The sequence below is a fragment of the Tribolium castaneum genome, chromosome 4, assembly GCF_031307605.1.
Source record: "Tribolium castaneum strain GA2 chromosome 4, icTriCast1.1, whole genome shotgun sequence".
Taxonomy (NCBI): domain Eukaryota; kingdom Metazoa; phylum Arthropoda; class Insecta; order Coleoptera; family Tenebrionidae; genus Tribolium; species Tribolium castaneum.
Window position 1 is genome coordinate 12642571 of NC_087397.1, and position 17161 is coordinate 12659731.

General features: G+C 33.8%; 1 protein-coding gene across 1 annotated transcript in view; it reads left to right on the forward strand.

Annotated features, from left to right (window-relative positions):
- Fur2 (Furin 2) overlaps positions 1 to 17161 on the forward strand; it is a 68462-nt gene that overhangs the window by 34662 nt on the left and 16639 nt on the right. The window contains exon 4 of the mRNA XM_964214.4: positions 5866 to 6078. Within this exon, the coding sequence (XP_969307.2) occupies positions 5866 to 6078 (213 nt within the window). The remainder of the gene's footprint in view (positions 1 to 5865; positions 6079 to 17161) is intronic.

Here is a 17161-nt window from a genome sequence, read left to right on the forward strand (position 1 = left end):
GATCTCGTTGAGAAACGGAAAGCATAGCAAAACAATTGGAAATGATTTTCATGTTCTATTTAGTTTTGGTGTGAGAAGCAATTACTGGAACTGCGGACGTTCCTTTTCGCCTGCGAGCCAATAAACACTTCATCATAAATTCAGAAGTGGAGAACACAATGGCTCGAAATAAAATTAAAATGCTTAGCACTTCCTCACTTTAATTTAATAAGACCGGAAACGTAATTGCCACGGCCTCCCCGACTAATTATTTTATCAAATGAATCACAAAAAGCTCGCCGCGCCACCACTGTCTCTCTTTTTTATTTTCGAGAGTGTGGAAACGGACTTTTTTCGCTTTTCGGACGTTTCTGAAAGAATTAAGATTTAGTGGTGTATATAGGGGTTTTTTCGTTTAACGTATTCTGATGCCGATCACGATAAATTTCCGAAAGTGCATGCTCTATCTGTATGATATATTTTATTAAAATACCTACATGTGGAAAGGCAATATCTCGCTTGAAATTTTTTTACCGAATATACATATAGGAATCCCTCGGAAATTTATCGAGTTTTTATCTGTAGCCGGTCTTGAAAATAATGCCGATATTTTTCTCCGACACCGAATATTCTCTCAACTAAAATACAGTCATTTAATTTGCTTTTTCTCTTCCTCCGACGTTTTTAATTAAAATTTTTCGCTTCAGGTTAGTTTGTGAATTGATTTAACTGCATTTTAAAAATTGTTTAGTTCTGGAATTGCTCGTTTCATCGATATAATTAAAATACGAAAAAATCGTGTCTACGTAAACGACCTCGAGCATTTTCATTTATTCACAACCATGATTGAAAATTCAAATTTGTCATGATTTTCAACCGAATTGTCCTAAAACAGAATTAGCCTCGAGCTTTCCTTCCCTTACCAAACCTGAGGTCAGATAAACATTTATATTACATCACTCAACCCTCTTTGATGTCCTTTGAAGTCCCCCTTTTCGTCATTTTTTATTAATTATTGTTGACATGGGTGCAGACGTGCTTTTTTCTCTCTTTCTCGTCGAAAATTGCGCTCACACGACGTAATAGGGTGTTAAATTGAAATCACGTTCGGCCCTACACTTTGTACTTTTCATTGTGCAAAGTTCGATGGAAGCTGATTCTATTTTGCCATCGATTTGTGTCAGATTCACGACGGATTTTTTCCTGAATTGTTTAAGAGTGTTCGCAGCTGCACGACTGAAAGTGAGGCGGATTTATTGCGCGGTTTTTCCCGAATTTAAATGCACATAATGAAAGATAAGCTCGCGAAACGAATTAAAAATCTTTAGAGGAGGCTTTAGTTGGATTAGCGGTGAGTGCAGAATGTTTTTTTCTTGATTTTTGAAAATTTCAGGCCACCGGTTTGGGTTATTTATTCAGTGTCTGGAAGTTCGAGCTTTGACGGAAGCGTACGTGATCCAAATACGCGTTCACCAGACGCAAAAAAATCTTGTCGACGTATAAATCAATTTGCAAACTCGGCTACAATCGGTAATAAAAGTAAAAATCGTCGACTCCCCATTTGCAGCACTCCAATAATGGAAGTAGACGCCATTTAATTGTTATTAATGTTGTGTATGTGCAATGTGTCTTATGGCCAGTGAAACGGAAACATTTTAGAAGATTAAAACAATCGTTTCGTTGCAAACTTACTCCGAAGATTAAAGAAAGTTTGATGCAAATGGATTTGTATTAAAAAATAGTTTTGCTTGTTATTCACGAGAGAACGATAATTTTAATCCTCTTGGAAGTGTAAAAGGGGGTTTGAGATATTACACGGGGAAACATTAACCGAATGACTTTCTTTTGTAATTTAATAACGACGTACGCCTTTGCTCGTTGCTGCATACCGAAATTATAATTGCGTGTGCCGCGTGGAGTAGAATAAAACAGGCAGTGGTATATTTTAATTAGTTTAGCTATACAAGAATGGCACGCCTTCCTTTCATCGAAAATTTGCCTAATTTACCTTTAATTATTTAAATACAGAATCGGATCGAAAGTATCTCACCGAAACGGACTCGGTTGTGATTCAATTTTCTACTATAGCATAACTTTCTTCCTAAACTGCTTACGATTCTTTGCCACGAAAAGTTTCGATTTGCTCTCCCGCCTAAATCCTATTTGACAATTTTACTTTTTTATCAGATGCTTCCATTAAAAATCAACTTGGAGCTTTCCCCTAGCCAAACTTGACTAAAACAAAATTCTTAAAATATGCGTGGATTTTCTGTGTGTAATCGCCCACTTGGAATGTCCCCGGACCATTATAATAATACGGGTGCGGTTAGAAGCCATCTAAATGAACTAATGTTCCGGTTTTCTACTTAATGTAAGTACGGTCTTTAAAACTTGAGCGGGGACATAAAGAAACTTTGCAGTTTGTACGAATTGTATCACTTTTAAGGGTAGGCGGAATGGAGAACACCCCTTGTATTATGCGAAACACGATTAAAACTTTAAATCATCGGGAATGTAAATGGATCATTAATGGGTGCAAGCCGAAAAATATTTAAAAAATACAACAGTTTTCCACGTTCGGTTGATCAAATTGCAAAATTGGTAAAAATTCCTTTTTCCGCTTGAAAAACCTACAGTCAAATTAAAACAACAAAAGACTCTCATCACTGACATGTAAATAAAAAATAAATATTGATGTTGAACGAATGACACAAAAAATTACAAAGAACGTCAACACTAAACAGCGCCGGCTTGCAGGGGGAACAAAAGAGTTAAAATTTATATTTTTTTGTACATTTATTGATTCTTGTATTTTTGTATATTTCAGAGTTGCATTTAATATTAAAATAAACACAAAGTGTGTCAAAATCGCGAATTGTGAATATTTATAATCTTTTTTTTAATCGTAATCTAACTTTTAATCGTAAATTGTTTTTTTTCCTGGAAATATTAAATTGCTGTCACAATATAAAACACGCACACTGATTTTATCGGGATAATTGAACTAAACACGATTTAGTTTTCCTCTTGTATTAATAATGTTGTCAAGAATTAATTTTGAAGTTGTTTAATCAAAAGATTAGAATGACAGTCGTATAATAGTTATTTTTCTACTTCAATTTCGTACTGAGATCATACGCTATTTGCGTATCGTAATATCCAACGGAGTGCTATAATAATTACACTAAAAACCAGGGTAATGTAGTTGGATAATGTTGACAACCTAGTTTTTTGACAATTATACAAGAGAACTGTCAGTGTCAATTGGCACCTGTTTCAAGTGCATAATTTAGTCAAATTAATCAAATACGAACCTTTAGAGGCATTTGTACTAACCCTGATATGTAGCCCCTTAGAACACTTTTCGAGTAATGTACAAACGTAAGTTCACAAGCCAGTGCAAGTAAGTAATTTGAGATCTCATTATCCTTAGGCCAATTTTCAAATTCCACGTATTTGCCACAAAAGCTCGTATTTGTTTAGGGATACATTGCACAACGTTTTGGACACTTTCAGAATATGAATAAACTAATTACGGTCCAAATTATTAATTTCATCTCACGACCTGCGCGTAAATGCAGTCAACTGCCACAATTCCCTACATTTCGAAATTATTTTTTGGTACAAAAAGTGCAAATTAGAAAAAATACTGTATGATATCTCGTTTATAAGGCATTTTGTCCGACTTACTCTATTATGGCACTCCTCACTGCGCTTGTCGTGCTCTAAATTCGTGGGTGTAACAAAATGCGTCTTATAAAACTCGTATCATAATATACTATTATTTAACGAGTTTGAGTGTAAATCGGACGCTTTATTTCACGAGTGGAATATTAAACCATATTAAACCATGATCGACGGGGTGAAATAAATGAAACGATTTAGGCTTAAACGAGTTGAATACAACATTTTATTCTTCGAATTAGACTCAACAAGGCTTAAAATTGCTTTCAATCTGTTAAAAATACTTTGAGCTTCCATAATGAGAAATGTCAGACAATACAATTGTCAATTTTTTAAAAAAATAAATGTAGAAAGTTCTTTTTGTCTATTTGATTGGGCAACGAGGCGCCGCTGGTGCTAAGCGTCCGTTTTCAAATATTCGCAACTCTTGCAAGACCCGTAACAATATATATTCCCTCTCGTCCATTACCTCTTCCATGTGTGGTGCTCCAAACGTCTTCCATCGTAGGAAAAGGGGACATCAGGGACAAGCTTTACAATCAAAGTTTAAGCTCTGCATCTAGTCACCGTTGGTCTAAGTTTAACGACTGTGAAACTTTACGACAGCAATTTGCACAACGGCCTTACAGGACCCTTCGAATTTTTGACATCGCCCGATGATTTCCATTTTATTCACCGATATGTGTGTGCGTTTTCGCTTATGATAATAAATTTACAGATTTGATATGTGACACAGTACGGAACGGTGAATAATGCTGCACAAACAATGATAATATATTTTTACTTGTAATTCGGAAATATTGCCGAAATCTTTCATGCAAATATACGCCAATGCTGCAGCAGAACGCGGGCCCATCATAAATCACACGTAATTTATCGACATCATCATAAACGGATTTATTAAAATAAATTCTCGCACGATTCGATTCGTGGACATTCTATAGGGGCGAAGAGAGAAAAAAACATTTCAATTTTCGACTTTCACGCGCCCGGATGGTGATAAGGTGAAAATCGTCGCATTTAACACAAAAAAATCGAAAAAAAAATGTTATAAACTCGGTTCGCGCGAACGTGATATTTGCGAATTTTATGCTACGTGGTTTTATTAACAGTTCCACGGATTAAATTGCTGTTGGTATATTCCACGTTATTGTAGGACGAAAATAATTCCTGAAAATATGAATCGGCTTTCAATAAAGCTTTACACACTCATATGTTCACATTTTAGGTGATTATTTCATGATTAAATTTTTTTATTTTAAATTACGTCACTGGTTCAGTGTTAATCTTCACAAATTGTAAAGAGCACAACAAAGTGATTATTTTGCGCCCCAATAAACACTTGAACTTACTCACTGAATAATTTTATGGAATTAACCGACATTTGAAAAAAAATGACTGAATCGGGGTCGATAAACAATTCATGTTTGATCAACCTGAACGTACGCATATCATGTTACAAACGAATTTTCTAAAAAATCACCGTTGAAACTTTTAATTGCCTCGATAAATCATTAATTTATTTACGTATTTTAATTGGAGTCAACCTACACGAAAACTTGATCGTTTACGATTTTTCCTCCTCCTCCTCGTTCTCGTTTCAATTGATGAGTAATGAACGTTTCATCTGGCGCCGGCAGTTCGGTCTTTGAATATTCAATAAATTCCTAGTTGTTTATAGCATCCCGCCACTTATTGGTACGTGTCGAGTGCTACGATACGTGTTTAACGTAATTTACATGGCGGAACGGAAATGGCGGAGGCGCCGGGCTCATACACTAGAATTTTTTTATTTTATTCTTTCCGGTATGTTAATTTTTTAGCCATTGTCGACGCCTCCTCACGCTCTGCAATGTGTACACGAGTCGGGGATTTTTTCCCCCTGAAAACAATACGAGTTACGAGTGCTGAAATGCAGGCGGTTTCCTTTTTAATATTGCAAAGTGAGCCGATTAAACGCAATTGAACGTTTCACCGTTTTGTGAAGCTACAAAAATGACTAAACTAAATCGTGGATTTCGCAAATGGACTTTTTTAAACAATGACGTTTACTAGAAAAGTGCAGGAAACGGTCTTTTCCGCATTATTTAATCAACGTAAAACACACACTCACGCACACGGCGAGAAGATTGAAATTTTGCGAGCGACTCTTGCATCACTGTCAACGTTTCTTATTTCTTAACGTCGTTTCATTTATTTCAGGTGCATTGGGTTCAACAGCAGCACGAAAAGAAGCGGAAAAAGCGCGATTACGTTTTTCGTCCATCGGTCACTCCATTCTCGCAGTATTTCAGTGCAGCAGCTGGACCACCACCAGGTGCTTTGCCCTCTTCGTCTCACAGCCGTCTAAGGTATCGGGCCGCTCCGTCTCCTGGTGAATTCCCCGATCCTCTCTTCAAAGAACAATGGTATCTGGTAAGTTTTACACGAGTCGCTTTTATCTATCGAAGGATTTATGGATTGACATATCGCCGTTCCAACACCGGGCAATCAATCAATAAATTGTCGAGGGAAGTTAGAACGTCAATCAGCCGCCGGCGATGAGATGGTTTTCTCTTTTTGGAGTTTTTCTTGCACACATGCGAGGCACGAAGTTAATTACGTCCGTATTCAAGTTTTGTCAAGTTTAATTATAAAATTCCGATTTAAAAAAACATTTGAGTTGTTATTAAAAGATGTAACGAATTCTTTCCGGTTCATTATTTTATAAGTAAACCGAGATTCGTGAAACGGCAAACGATAATTAGTAAGTCGCGGAAACGTCGATACTGAAACTTTTATGTTGATTCTGCAATGCCTCGGAATATTGGATTATACGATTCTCTAACTTGATTTCCTATTATGATGACAGACGCCGCCACCACAGTCATTATTTGATAACGAAAAGCTAACATTAATTAATCCGCAACACTAATTATTGCAAATCTGATTAGAAGAATTGAGGTCGGGCCATTCGTATTGTTTTTACCCAAGTTTGACCGGTAATGACCGAAAATAATAATAGAGTGTAGTGCGATGAAGCCATTAGAAAGCGATTAGGTCGAAGATGACGTCTTCGTCGCAGCGTTGTTGAAAGGACACTCACCGGAATGGAGACGCCATCTGGGTCTCGGATCGAGGGCATGAATAGTCCATTATCCTGGAGGATATGACACCAATAACCACTAACCTGACAACGAAGAATAACGATAAATCATTTCGTCCGTGCCCTCTCGGCCTATAATACAAAAGAATAGAAGAAGCATATTGTTGGGTGCAAGGACGAGTTATTTATTGTTGCCTTTTATATCTCTCTTAGTGTCAGACGTTGTACACGTCGGGCATTAAAACTAGATGCTATTGTTAAGCCGTATAGTGTGCGAAGTCGGCGTGAAATTAATGTTCAACTGTCCTGATATGAATGGACGACTCAACTTGGTTATTAACACTCTAAGAAACGCAACGGCGAGGACTTTAACGGGTTGCCTAAAAGTATCACTTACGTCAGACCCGGCGCATCCACCAAAAATGCACAAGCGTGTGACTACCGTAATTTCCGTTGATTAGGAGTCAAACTTCCGATCAAAGTTATAATTGATGATGAGTAACTTGGCGTTGTGTCGTCGTTAATTTGTTTTCTTATTTAGTTGTTGGCGGTGTGCGCACTTGCGAATCGCTCATTTATTATCGTTAACTCGATTAACAATTAATTTGATAGTGAGTCCACACGGTCGTGTGGCAATATAATTTAATTGTATTTGCCCGTGCAAGAGAGACAAGAATATCGGTATTCTGTTTCGAAAACGGGAGGGTTTGTACAAGTTTCGGTAACTTGAAACCGGCGAAAGGGGCGAGTGTCACTCAGAGTTTGAGGGCCAAAGCCGCCACCGTTGGAATCCAAGGCCCCAACGAACTTGGAGTCTGCGGTTTATTAGCGGGGATTTAATTTACTGGAGACCGTGTGCGTCACGTGACCGTGATCGGTTGATTAAAAGGCTCCAAAGAAGGGGGTTATTAAACCATTAAAAGGGTCCTCCTGAAATTACCTAATCGAGTTTTATGGACTTGCAATTTTTCAACAATTTAAAAATACACGAGAAATGTTAAAGAACGAGGACCACAGGATAAATTGGTCAAAACAGTATATTATGTACCGTAAACTGTAAGTGCAACTTTTTTGGTCAAGAGTGCAATATGGAGAAAGCGAGGTTTTCTTAGCGTTCAAGAACAAAAAAAGAACTTACAGTTTAAGGCTAGTAAGCTATTTTTAGCAGTACCTGCACAAATGAGAAGAGGTAAAACATTTTCTGATATAGCTATACAGAAATAACTATACTGGCTGTCTCACCTAACATTTTCGAGCCTTTTTAGATATTTGTCAACGGATGAAATTTAAAATGCAGATTAATGCATTAACTTTTAACAACGAATTAAATTTTAACGGAGCTTTCTATAAACCGGTCCTTAAGACATATTAAAAAATTCATCGTCAATAAAAAATGCTGTAAGAAAAAACTCATCCTTAAAAGACGTTTGTTTTGCATAAAAAAGATCCCTATGAAACAGATGCGCAGTATCACTGAATTTTGGTCACTCCTAGTCCCACAAACGTAAGTGTCACGCAAGTGACATTTCACATTTATTTCTCACCCTTACAAAGTAAAAAAACAATATTTTTGATTTACTTATTGTAGTGGATGCTTTAATTTTTTTTAAAAAGGACTAAAAGACTGAACAACTGAAAAATTCTAGACACTTGCACGTTCAGGAGTTTCGAAATATTTCGGACACTGCTGGTTGGATTCTCCTTAAGGCTCTAGACCCTCTGGGAGCTGGCGCATACGTTTTACGTGTAAACTGTTTTCACTGTTTTTAGCCGCAAATTTAGACTTGAAGAGTTTCTTGACATTTGCAGTGTTTCTTTATAAGTAAATGTAGGTCGAAGATTCATTTTTGATTGAAATAAATGCCTAGATATTTTTTTATTAAATAAAATGTCTGTTAATGAAGTTGATACGAATTTTTCATAACGGTGCATTGTATTGAGAATTTAAAAAAACCATTTTATAGGAAATTTAAAAATACAGACCTAAGATATTTTAGATTTTTGTTAACTGTTCTTAATTGTTAGATATAAAGCAAAAATTAAATTGTAAGTAGGCAACTTTTAATGCATCCTTCTTCGAATGCGTAGCTAGCTGGAAGAAGATTTATGACGGGTTTAGGACGCACCGCTGGAGGTAACCACCATTGGGGTGACCCACAAGATAATAATTTTATTGCATTTGTTCAAGACAGAGAAATGTATCGGCACAAATAGGAATTTTAGCGATTTCTCTAATAGTGGTATAAAATTAAAGCACATGATTTCGGAATTAATGTTTTTAACAAAATAATTAGGTACCTATAGATTTGCATTACGTTTTTTTTGTAGACACTGCTATCAACGTATCTTATTAGATTTTGAAATACGAGTAATCACGCTCGCTATTTTTTTGAATACTTTTAACAATAAAATTATTCCTGTTTTAAAAAAAAATATAAAAAAAGATGATTAAAACTTTGGTTGTACTTAGCTTCGTTCTGCACAGGTTTTGTGATAGAACTACTGAGCTCCCTCACCACGACAAGGTGTCAACCCACTGAGGAAGTTTTTTTTTACTTTTATTGTTCAAATTAAAAATTATAATTATTATTAAAATGCTTATCATCATATTATGTATTTATGTAAAAATCTCTAAAACTAAACTTGAAATATTATTTACAAATCCTTTTTTATTATGCTGCGTAATGGTAAATTGCGACTATGTCTTGAATCAATTATTTCTGGTAACATGGCATTCATATAAAAATTTTCAAGACAATATATCATTCTTCCGTTCCAATATTTACTATCGTCTTTCTCAATAATACAATATTTTAAATCTGTAGAGGTGTATACTATAAAATAACAAGTTTGGCGATTAGTAATGTGGAGCTGACCTTGTACTTGATACATGTAATTATCTTTTTCTTTTAAAACTATTTTACTATCATCTTGAGAATCTATTTCTAAGTATTTAATCAATTTTTGTTCTATGGCAGTTTTAATATTTGTGTTTCTTGCGCTAAGTGGACATTTAATTTCAACAATAGCATTTGAACCCACTAACCCATCTGGTGTTACACCTAAAAAATTTTTTTCTTTATCAACAAAAAAGCCGCATGAATCTACCTTTATACCTGTGGTCTGTTCAAACTTCTCCTTTGCTTTCTCTTCATTATCAATTTCCCACTGTAGTGGTTCGGGTAATTTTTTAAATTTAGATAATCCCACACGATACAAGATATCTTTTACAGCATTCGCTGTATTGGTCGTACATTTCATATTAATATGCTCATTATTACGTTGACCAATTGTTAACAAAGGAATTTTTAAAATATCGCAAGCAGCCAAATCATTCAAGAACTCATTTTTTATTTTGTCATATGTTTCTGTTGGCATGTCTATTATGTCATTAGTCGCACCATAATCCGAATCTGCACTTTGAATACGAATTTTTCTTTTATTTAATTTTGTAGCTTGAAGTTCTTTGGTTTTTAATAAGCGATTTGAAAATTTTGTGGTGTAAATGCCACTATTCCCTGATATTTTCTCCATAATTTTAAATACAAATTTGTTTTTGTTATTTACATTTACGACTGCCGCAAAGCATCTTCCATGATAAGAACCGCGTTCTGAAAAATTTATTCTTTTACCCCCAACAAGTTTGTTAACTACTGAATTAAATGACTCAACAGAATTATTATCGACATCATAGAATAGACTTGAAGATAAATTTGCAACTCGTTTTAATGCCTGCATGAACAACTCAAACAAGGAACTATTTTTAAAGTCAGAATATGCAACTGCATTTGTTATTTGACCAACTGTTTTACAAAAATACGTAGCGCACTTTGAATGATTACCAAAAATATGTGCAGGTCCGGTTAAAATATCATTTTTCAGGTTTTCTGCTTTTTGATCGAAAGTACAGTTTTCGTTTTTTCTGTATTTTATCGCTGAAACAATTGCGGTTCTAAATTTCAAATAATTGTTGCGCAAAAAAGTTTTTATATTTATGTCAGAACGAGGAGTTTTAACGATTTCTCTAATTTTAGTACAAAAATTTCGTAGTATATGATTTCGGCATTCAATTTTTTTAATAAAATAATTAGGCCCGTATGGTCTTGCATTACGAATTTTTTTGTAGACGCTACTATCACCATCTCCTATGAGGTTTTTAAATCTTACGTTATGCATGTCTACGATTTTTTAAATCCATCCAAAATAATTGCTGCTTCCATTGAAGTTGATGTGTTTTACCAATTTTTAAAACATTTATGAGGGGGCGTCGTTTGGTTTTTTTTCTTATAATACATACATTTTTTACAATTTTTATTTTTAACTCCCACGTATAAAATTTTTTTAGTCCTTGCACCGACACCGAGAGTAAAGAAGTTGTAGAACTATATGTTTTGATTATATATAAGTACCAACCACCACCCTAAACCCTCCACTAAATACAAGTCTTGTGACTCATGAGCTTATGAAAAACTTTCTAAACTTTCTAATAAACATTTTTGTTTACATGTGATTTCAGTTTCAGGTACCCGATCTTTAGCAATGTTTACTTATATTTTAAAGAAATACACAAAATTTATATAATGTAAGAGTAACGCAGCTATATCTTCGCAAGCTAGTTACAGAAAAATTGTATAAATTTAATAATGCAAGTGATCCAATTAGAAATGCACATGACACATAATATAGCGAACAGAATTCGGTTAATTAAAACATAAAACCCAATAAATAAATGGTGTAATGGTGTATTATTTTTTACAAAACTATGCTAGTATTTTATTATTCTTTAGTATCAAATTTTTTTAACAAAATAAAAAACGTATTTTTCACTGTATGTTGCTTGAATCTCTGAAATAAGAGAAACTATCGTGGGCGATAGTGGAATTCAGTTTGTTTACATTATTTGCATTTTATGAGAAGGGACAAGACACCCCGAGGCGAAGGTCGGATGCCTATCCGATGATTGACAGCTGTCACTGAAAACAGGTCTAAAAAAAGTATGCAACTTGTAGTACACCAATTCTCAACAATCGCTTCGGTACCCTGAAGCTTTAAGGTTCAACTGTACTGGGCTCACCGTCCAGGCGGGCGTGCGAATGCACTAATTTGAAACTCAATTTTTAAGAAAAATAATAAACAAAACCATTTTTTTACAATTGGATGATGTTCCTAGGTTCTCTTATTACCTCACAGATCATTACTTATCTCGATCTAAGTATTTGTAACTGAGTTATAACGGGGTAAACAGAGTAATAATCTTAACGTTTTTATGGAAAAACATAGACTTCAAATGGCATGAAAAAAATATATTATTACAAGTAAGTCATATACAAGACCTATACAAAAAATTATCAAAAAACAGTACCATTTTTAATAAAAAAATAAAATGGCTAAAAATTGAGGTTTTTTTCATTTTATTTTTAAATGACACTAACAATTTTTTTCAAATTTATGTATATTGTTGATAAGGTCCTCAGAAAATCACCATATTTTTTTCAAGCAATTTGAACTTACAGTTTTTTTAATAGAACAACAAATTGAATCGACTTTTTAACCCGTTTAAACTCGGTTGCAAATACTTAAAATGAAATACAAACTGATTTGTGAGGTAGTACTGAATTTAGAAACAACATACAATTGTAAAAAAAGCATTTTGTTTATTACTTTTCTTAAAAATCCAATTTAAAATTTTGCGTTTACGCGCTTGCTTGAACAGCTCCTCTTCGGACGTTCAGAGTATAGTTCAACCTTAAAAGCTTGAATTACAACCCAAACTATTTCTTCATTTCCAGTGACGTGTTTTGTCCTCACCCGATTTAGTTCACGTACAATGGTAGACAAAAGTCTTCATACCTCAATATTATGATGATGACGTAATGTGTAAAATGGCTTTATAGAAATAACCACACTCTTGATTCTTGTCATTTGGATAAACAATTGCATTTATTCAAAATCGAGGACATTGTCGCACGGGCAATTTGTCCATGCGACATACAATTTTGGGCAAGAACAACTTTTACTTTGTTAAAATACGAAACCAAAGGCATTTTTATTTTGTCAATAATTACTGATTCACGTCAATCACATGACAATTGTTTCGTCAATTGTTTCAAAAGGTGACTGCTCCATTACTTTAAAAATTTGGATCAAGTTTTTAAACAACAAAATCTAATTTTTTCCTTAAATCAGCCAAGCTATTTGGTGTGGCCATCTTATTTTCGGGGTTTAATAATCCAATGGTAATTTGGCTTAATTGTAAATGAAAGAAACTTGTTTTAAACTATATTTTCTAAGTTGAGGTCATTTTTTGCTCCTAATTGAAAAACCACCTTCCAAAATATGTTCATTTTAAATTTCATAACAATCCGTTAACAAATAACTGAGAAACTGAGATATTAAGGTACTTGGTGCCTAAATTCACTTTTTTAAGGCTAAAGGGGACGACAGAGTTAAACCAAGTGTGCGACAAAGACAAGTAGTAATAAAATTATTTTTTTTGTTTTTAGCGATATTTATAATTCAATTTTAAATCGAAAAATGGAATTGAGTCTTTTGAATAATTGGAATGTGAGACAACGTAACACTTTTTTGAAAAAAAAATTAATGTTTTTATATTAAAATTTTAAACAAATATTCATATTTTAAAATACGTGTACGGGAAAGATGCACTGTGACGATGCGAACAGAATGCGTCCAAGAAACAAATTAAATTTTTTGTAGTTTTGAACGAAACGCGAGTATTTATTTTACTTTGACAAAATTTGCCGCAACAATCAAGTGCGGGGTAAGAGGAAGAGAAGGCAAAATAAACTTCGATCAGCTAAAGACAGGAAGATGTGAAACACGATGTTTCTGTATCCTTGTATTATTCATACACATAATTATCCTATTAATTCTTTAAACTGAATTTAGTAATACATTAAACATCAATTTTTTTTCTTTTTGTAGTAGTATTTATTTGTTAGTAATTTTTGTGTTCTTTGCTCAAAAACGGATAAAGGATCAAAAGTTTGGAATATGACAAAATAAGTTTTTCACTTTAGAAAACAATAGGTTAAATTTTAATTAATTTTCAGTAAAAAAATTATTTTATCATGATGTCATGAGGATTTCTGATGATCAGGGATCAGACAAGTCGGCAAAACACATAACTACTCGAAATAATCACTAGAATTTAGCGTTTTCTTTTAAATGTTCACTTTTCTTCTCAATGTAGGTACTCGTATATAAATTTCTGTCAAAAATTTTTGTACAAAATATTATTTAAGCATCATTTGTTTTAAATGACAGTTTGGTTAATTAATGATTTTATATTTTTAATTTTATTTACACTAGTATTAATATGTACTTTTAATTCAATGATAATAATTTTATTGTATGGAATTGTAAAAAAATCCGAAAAAAATCACATGCATAAAGAAAATAATAAATCATTTTTTGCAAACGCAGATTTGTACGTGAGATTATTACAAGTTTTTTAGATGCAGAAAAGAGTAATACTAGTACTAGTTATGCAAAAAATATAAAAAAGAGACAAAACCAATAATTACTGACTTCTAGATATCAGGGTTAAATCAGCCTTTTGAATCCCCAATTTTCATCAAATATACAATATTTTATGTAGGAGTTTTTTGTAAAGCTTATTAATATGGTAGACCGCTTTTCCTAAAACGTAAAATACAGGCAATTGTTTCGGGAGTCGAATTGGTTCCCGGGGATGGTCGAATTGGTTCCCGTCGGTCAGGTAGGTCAGATAAACAGATTAAAGTATTATGATAACAGAAATGGCGTTTGTAAGTGTATGAACAAATTTACAAGTTCCAAAACGTTCAAAAACAAATCGTATTTTAACAATTTAAAGGCTGTGCATAAATATTTCTTCGAGTATTCAAGTACTTCCAAAACGATGGAGAAGGCGCATAGAACTTAATGGGTACTATGTCGTAGTAGTATATTTGTAATTTGTCTCCACTTTGATGCTTTAATAGTATTAATAGACATATTAACGAACGCAACGTCATCATGTGAGATGTCTTAATAGTCATTACTTGACGAAAAAAAATTAAAAAAACTACATTATCCTTTTTTTAAATAACCAGTTAGCCATGAATAAATGAAATTTTTTGTTGGATTTTGTGCCAAGAAAATAATTTTTTGAACATTTCTACCAGCTACAAATCTAAAATATTAACATATATTTGGCTTAATCCTTTTTACCTACCTGCTCATGCGGGAGCCAATTCGACCATCACCCGGGAACCAATTCGACCACGACCATTGTTTCTCTGCCTAAATAGCAAACCCACAATTTTTTTGTTAGTTACTTAAAGTTGAGTTTTTTCTATATAACTAAAAATATCTTGCTGGTGGCTAATACGTACACAGCTGCTTTCAAGAAATGCTTTCCTCACTTCCGACCACTTATTTTTTTTTCAAAAATAATTTAAAAAAGGAAAATGTGTTACGTTGCCTCAAATTTAATAAAGATTCTATGTTCAAAACTTTTTTTAGTTTCCGAAAAAAGTGATTGGTTTAAAAGATAATAGAAAAATAAATTACGCACCATCTTACGGCTTAGAAACACACTAAAACATGTTCCTCTTTAGCCTTAAGATTTCTTTTAAATATTAACAGATTATTGTTTATTACAAAATCATTACAAAAATTAAAAAGATCGACCGTCTAATTTCGAAGATATTGAATTTTAAAAATTGAATTTTTGACTCTTTTACATTACGGCATACACCTGGGAGAAAACTTCTGGGATTGGTGACTTTTAGACCTCTGTATATCGCAATCGAATAAAAAACCTACTTTTTTGCATTTTTGCCATCTTTATTACTGTTACCAGTAGCACCTTTTTGGTGGGGAGTGACTACTGATACACCCTGTATGGAGAAAAAACTAGAAACTAGAAAAACTAAATCAACATTCAGCAATATTCAATAATTATTTTAAGGGGAAAGAAATGTGGGTCACCGTCTAAATTTTGGAGTTATGAATAAACGATCAGAATTTTTTTCTCTCTGAAACACTATAAGGTATAAACTAAAATAACCTGGCAACAAAGCGCATCTGTAAAACCGCTACAAATTAATTTTGAACCAGTTAATAAACAAAATCGAATATCCCGACATAGATTTTTTTACTTTAGGGCTGTATGCGGGCTAGTTAGGGGGTAAACATATTAAAAGTGGCCGTTCCTACGAGGTGCGTTTGCCACAGGGGCCACCAAGAAGATGTTATTGAATGGTTTTTCGGTTAAATTTCGAAAACAAGACGTGCTTATAGTGAAAATGGTACAGCTTTTAATGGTTTATTAAAGGTTTTGGTGTAATAATTCTTTCTTTGTAATGTAAATACACATTGAACATTTTCAATCGGAACTCCGACAGTGTTGTTACATTTTGTAAATGAGTCGTGATTGGCAAGGGCAATACATTCACAGCAAAAATATTTGGGTTGGGTTACTGTGGATGCAATACACTGTACCATGTATTCTGTTGGACTATCTCTTTGTTCCAATTGTAAGGCACCAGCTCCCTTATGCTCGAAAATCTTAGGTGAAACACGCTGTATATTATGCAGTTAAGTTACCAATAAAATTTAATGTTTCAAAAATGGTGGATGCGCCGGGGTAAATTTTTGTTTATTTAAAAAATTATCAATATTTCGAATTTAAGCTCAAAAAATTCTACTAAAGCGAAAAACATTTTTTCCTTAGGTTTTCGTAGTTCTCGGCATTGTGTTTCCGGTTGTGTAACTTCGAGGAGTGTACGATTGCAAAGTTTGAATGGACGAGTTTTCGGTCAGCTATCTGGCTTTATTTACAAGTATAATTGTGCTTTATTAATATTGTAGGAAACAAGTGGTTTGTTGACTGGATTGTATTTGCTTTGTCCGGGTTGTGGAGTATCCTCGATGTTTGGATTCGTTTTTCTGTGTTAAATAAGAAATAAACTGTCGTTTGTAGTGAATTGAATTTCTACGACATAAATCCGTTGTATTTGCAAAATGTAAATTTCTAACTGGATGTTTTAATTGCATCGGTCGTAGCTCGTCGAACAATGCCTTTGAAGTGCATTTCGATGCAGCTAGGAATAATACCCGGGATGGATTTTTTTAAAATTATTCCAGCGACTCCATAGACTCATTTGCTCGATGTTTTCAACGAGCTTTCTATTAAGCAGAGTCCTGGTTCAACGTTTCAGGACTTTGTGTTCACTTCCTATTTTAATTGTAGTAATGCGTTTCGCTGAAATTGGAAACATTGAAATATCTTCGTTTGATGTTGACATTTTTTGCTGACAAGGAATTTAGTCAAAAGTATTAATTTCATTTCTCCGGATTTAACTCGTCTCTCTTTTAATTCTCTCCAAATCTGATAAAAAGGCAATTATTTTTAATGGCACACCG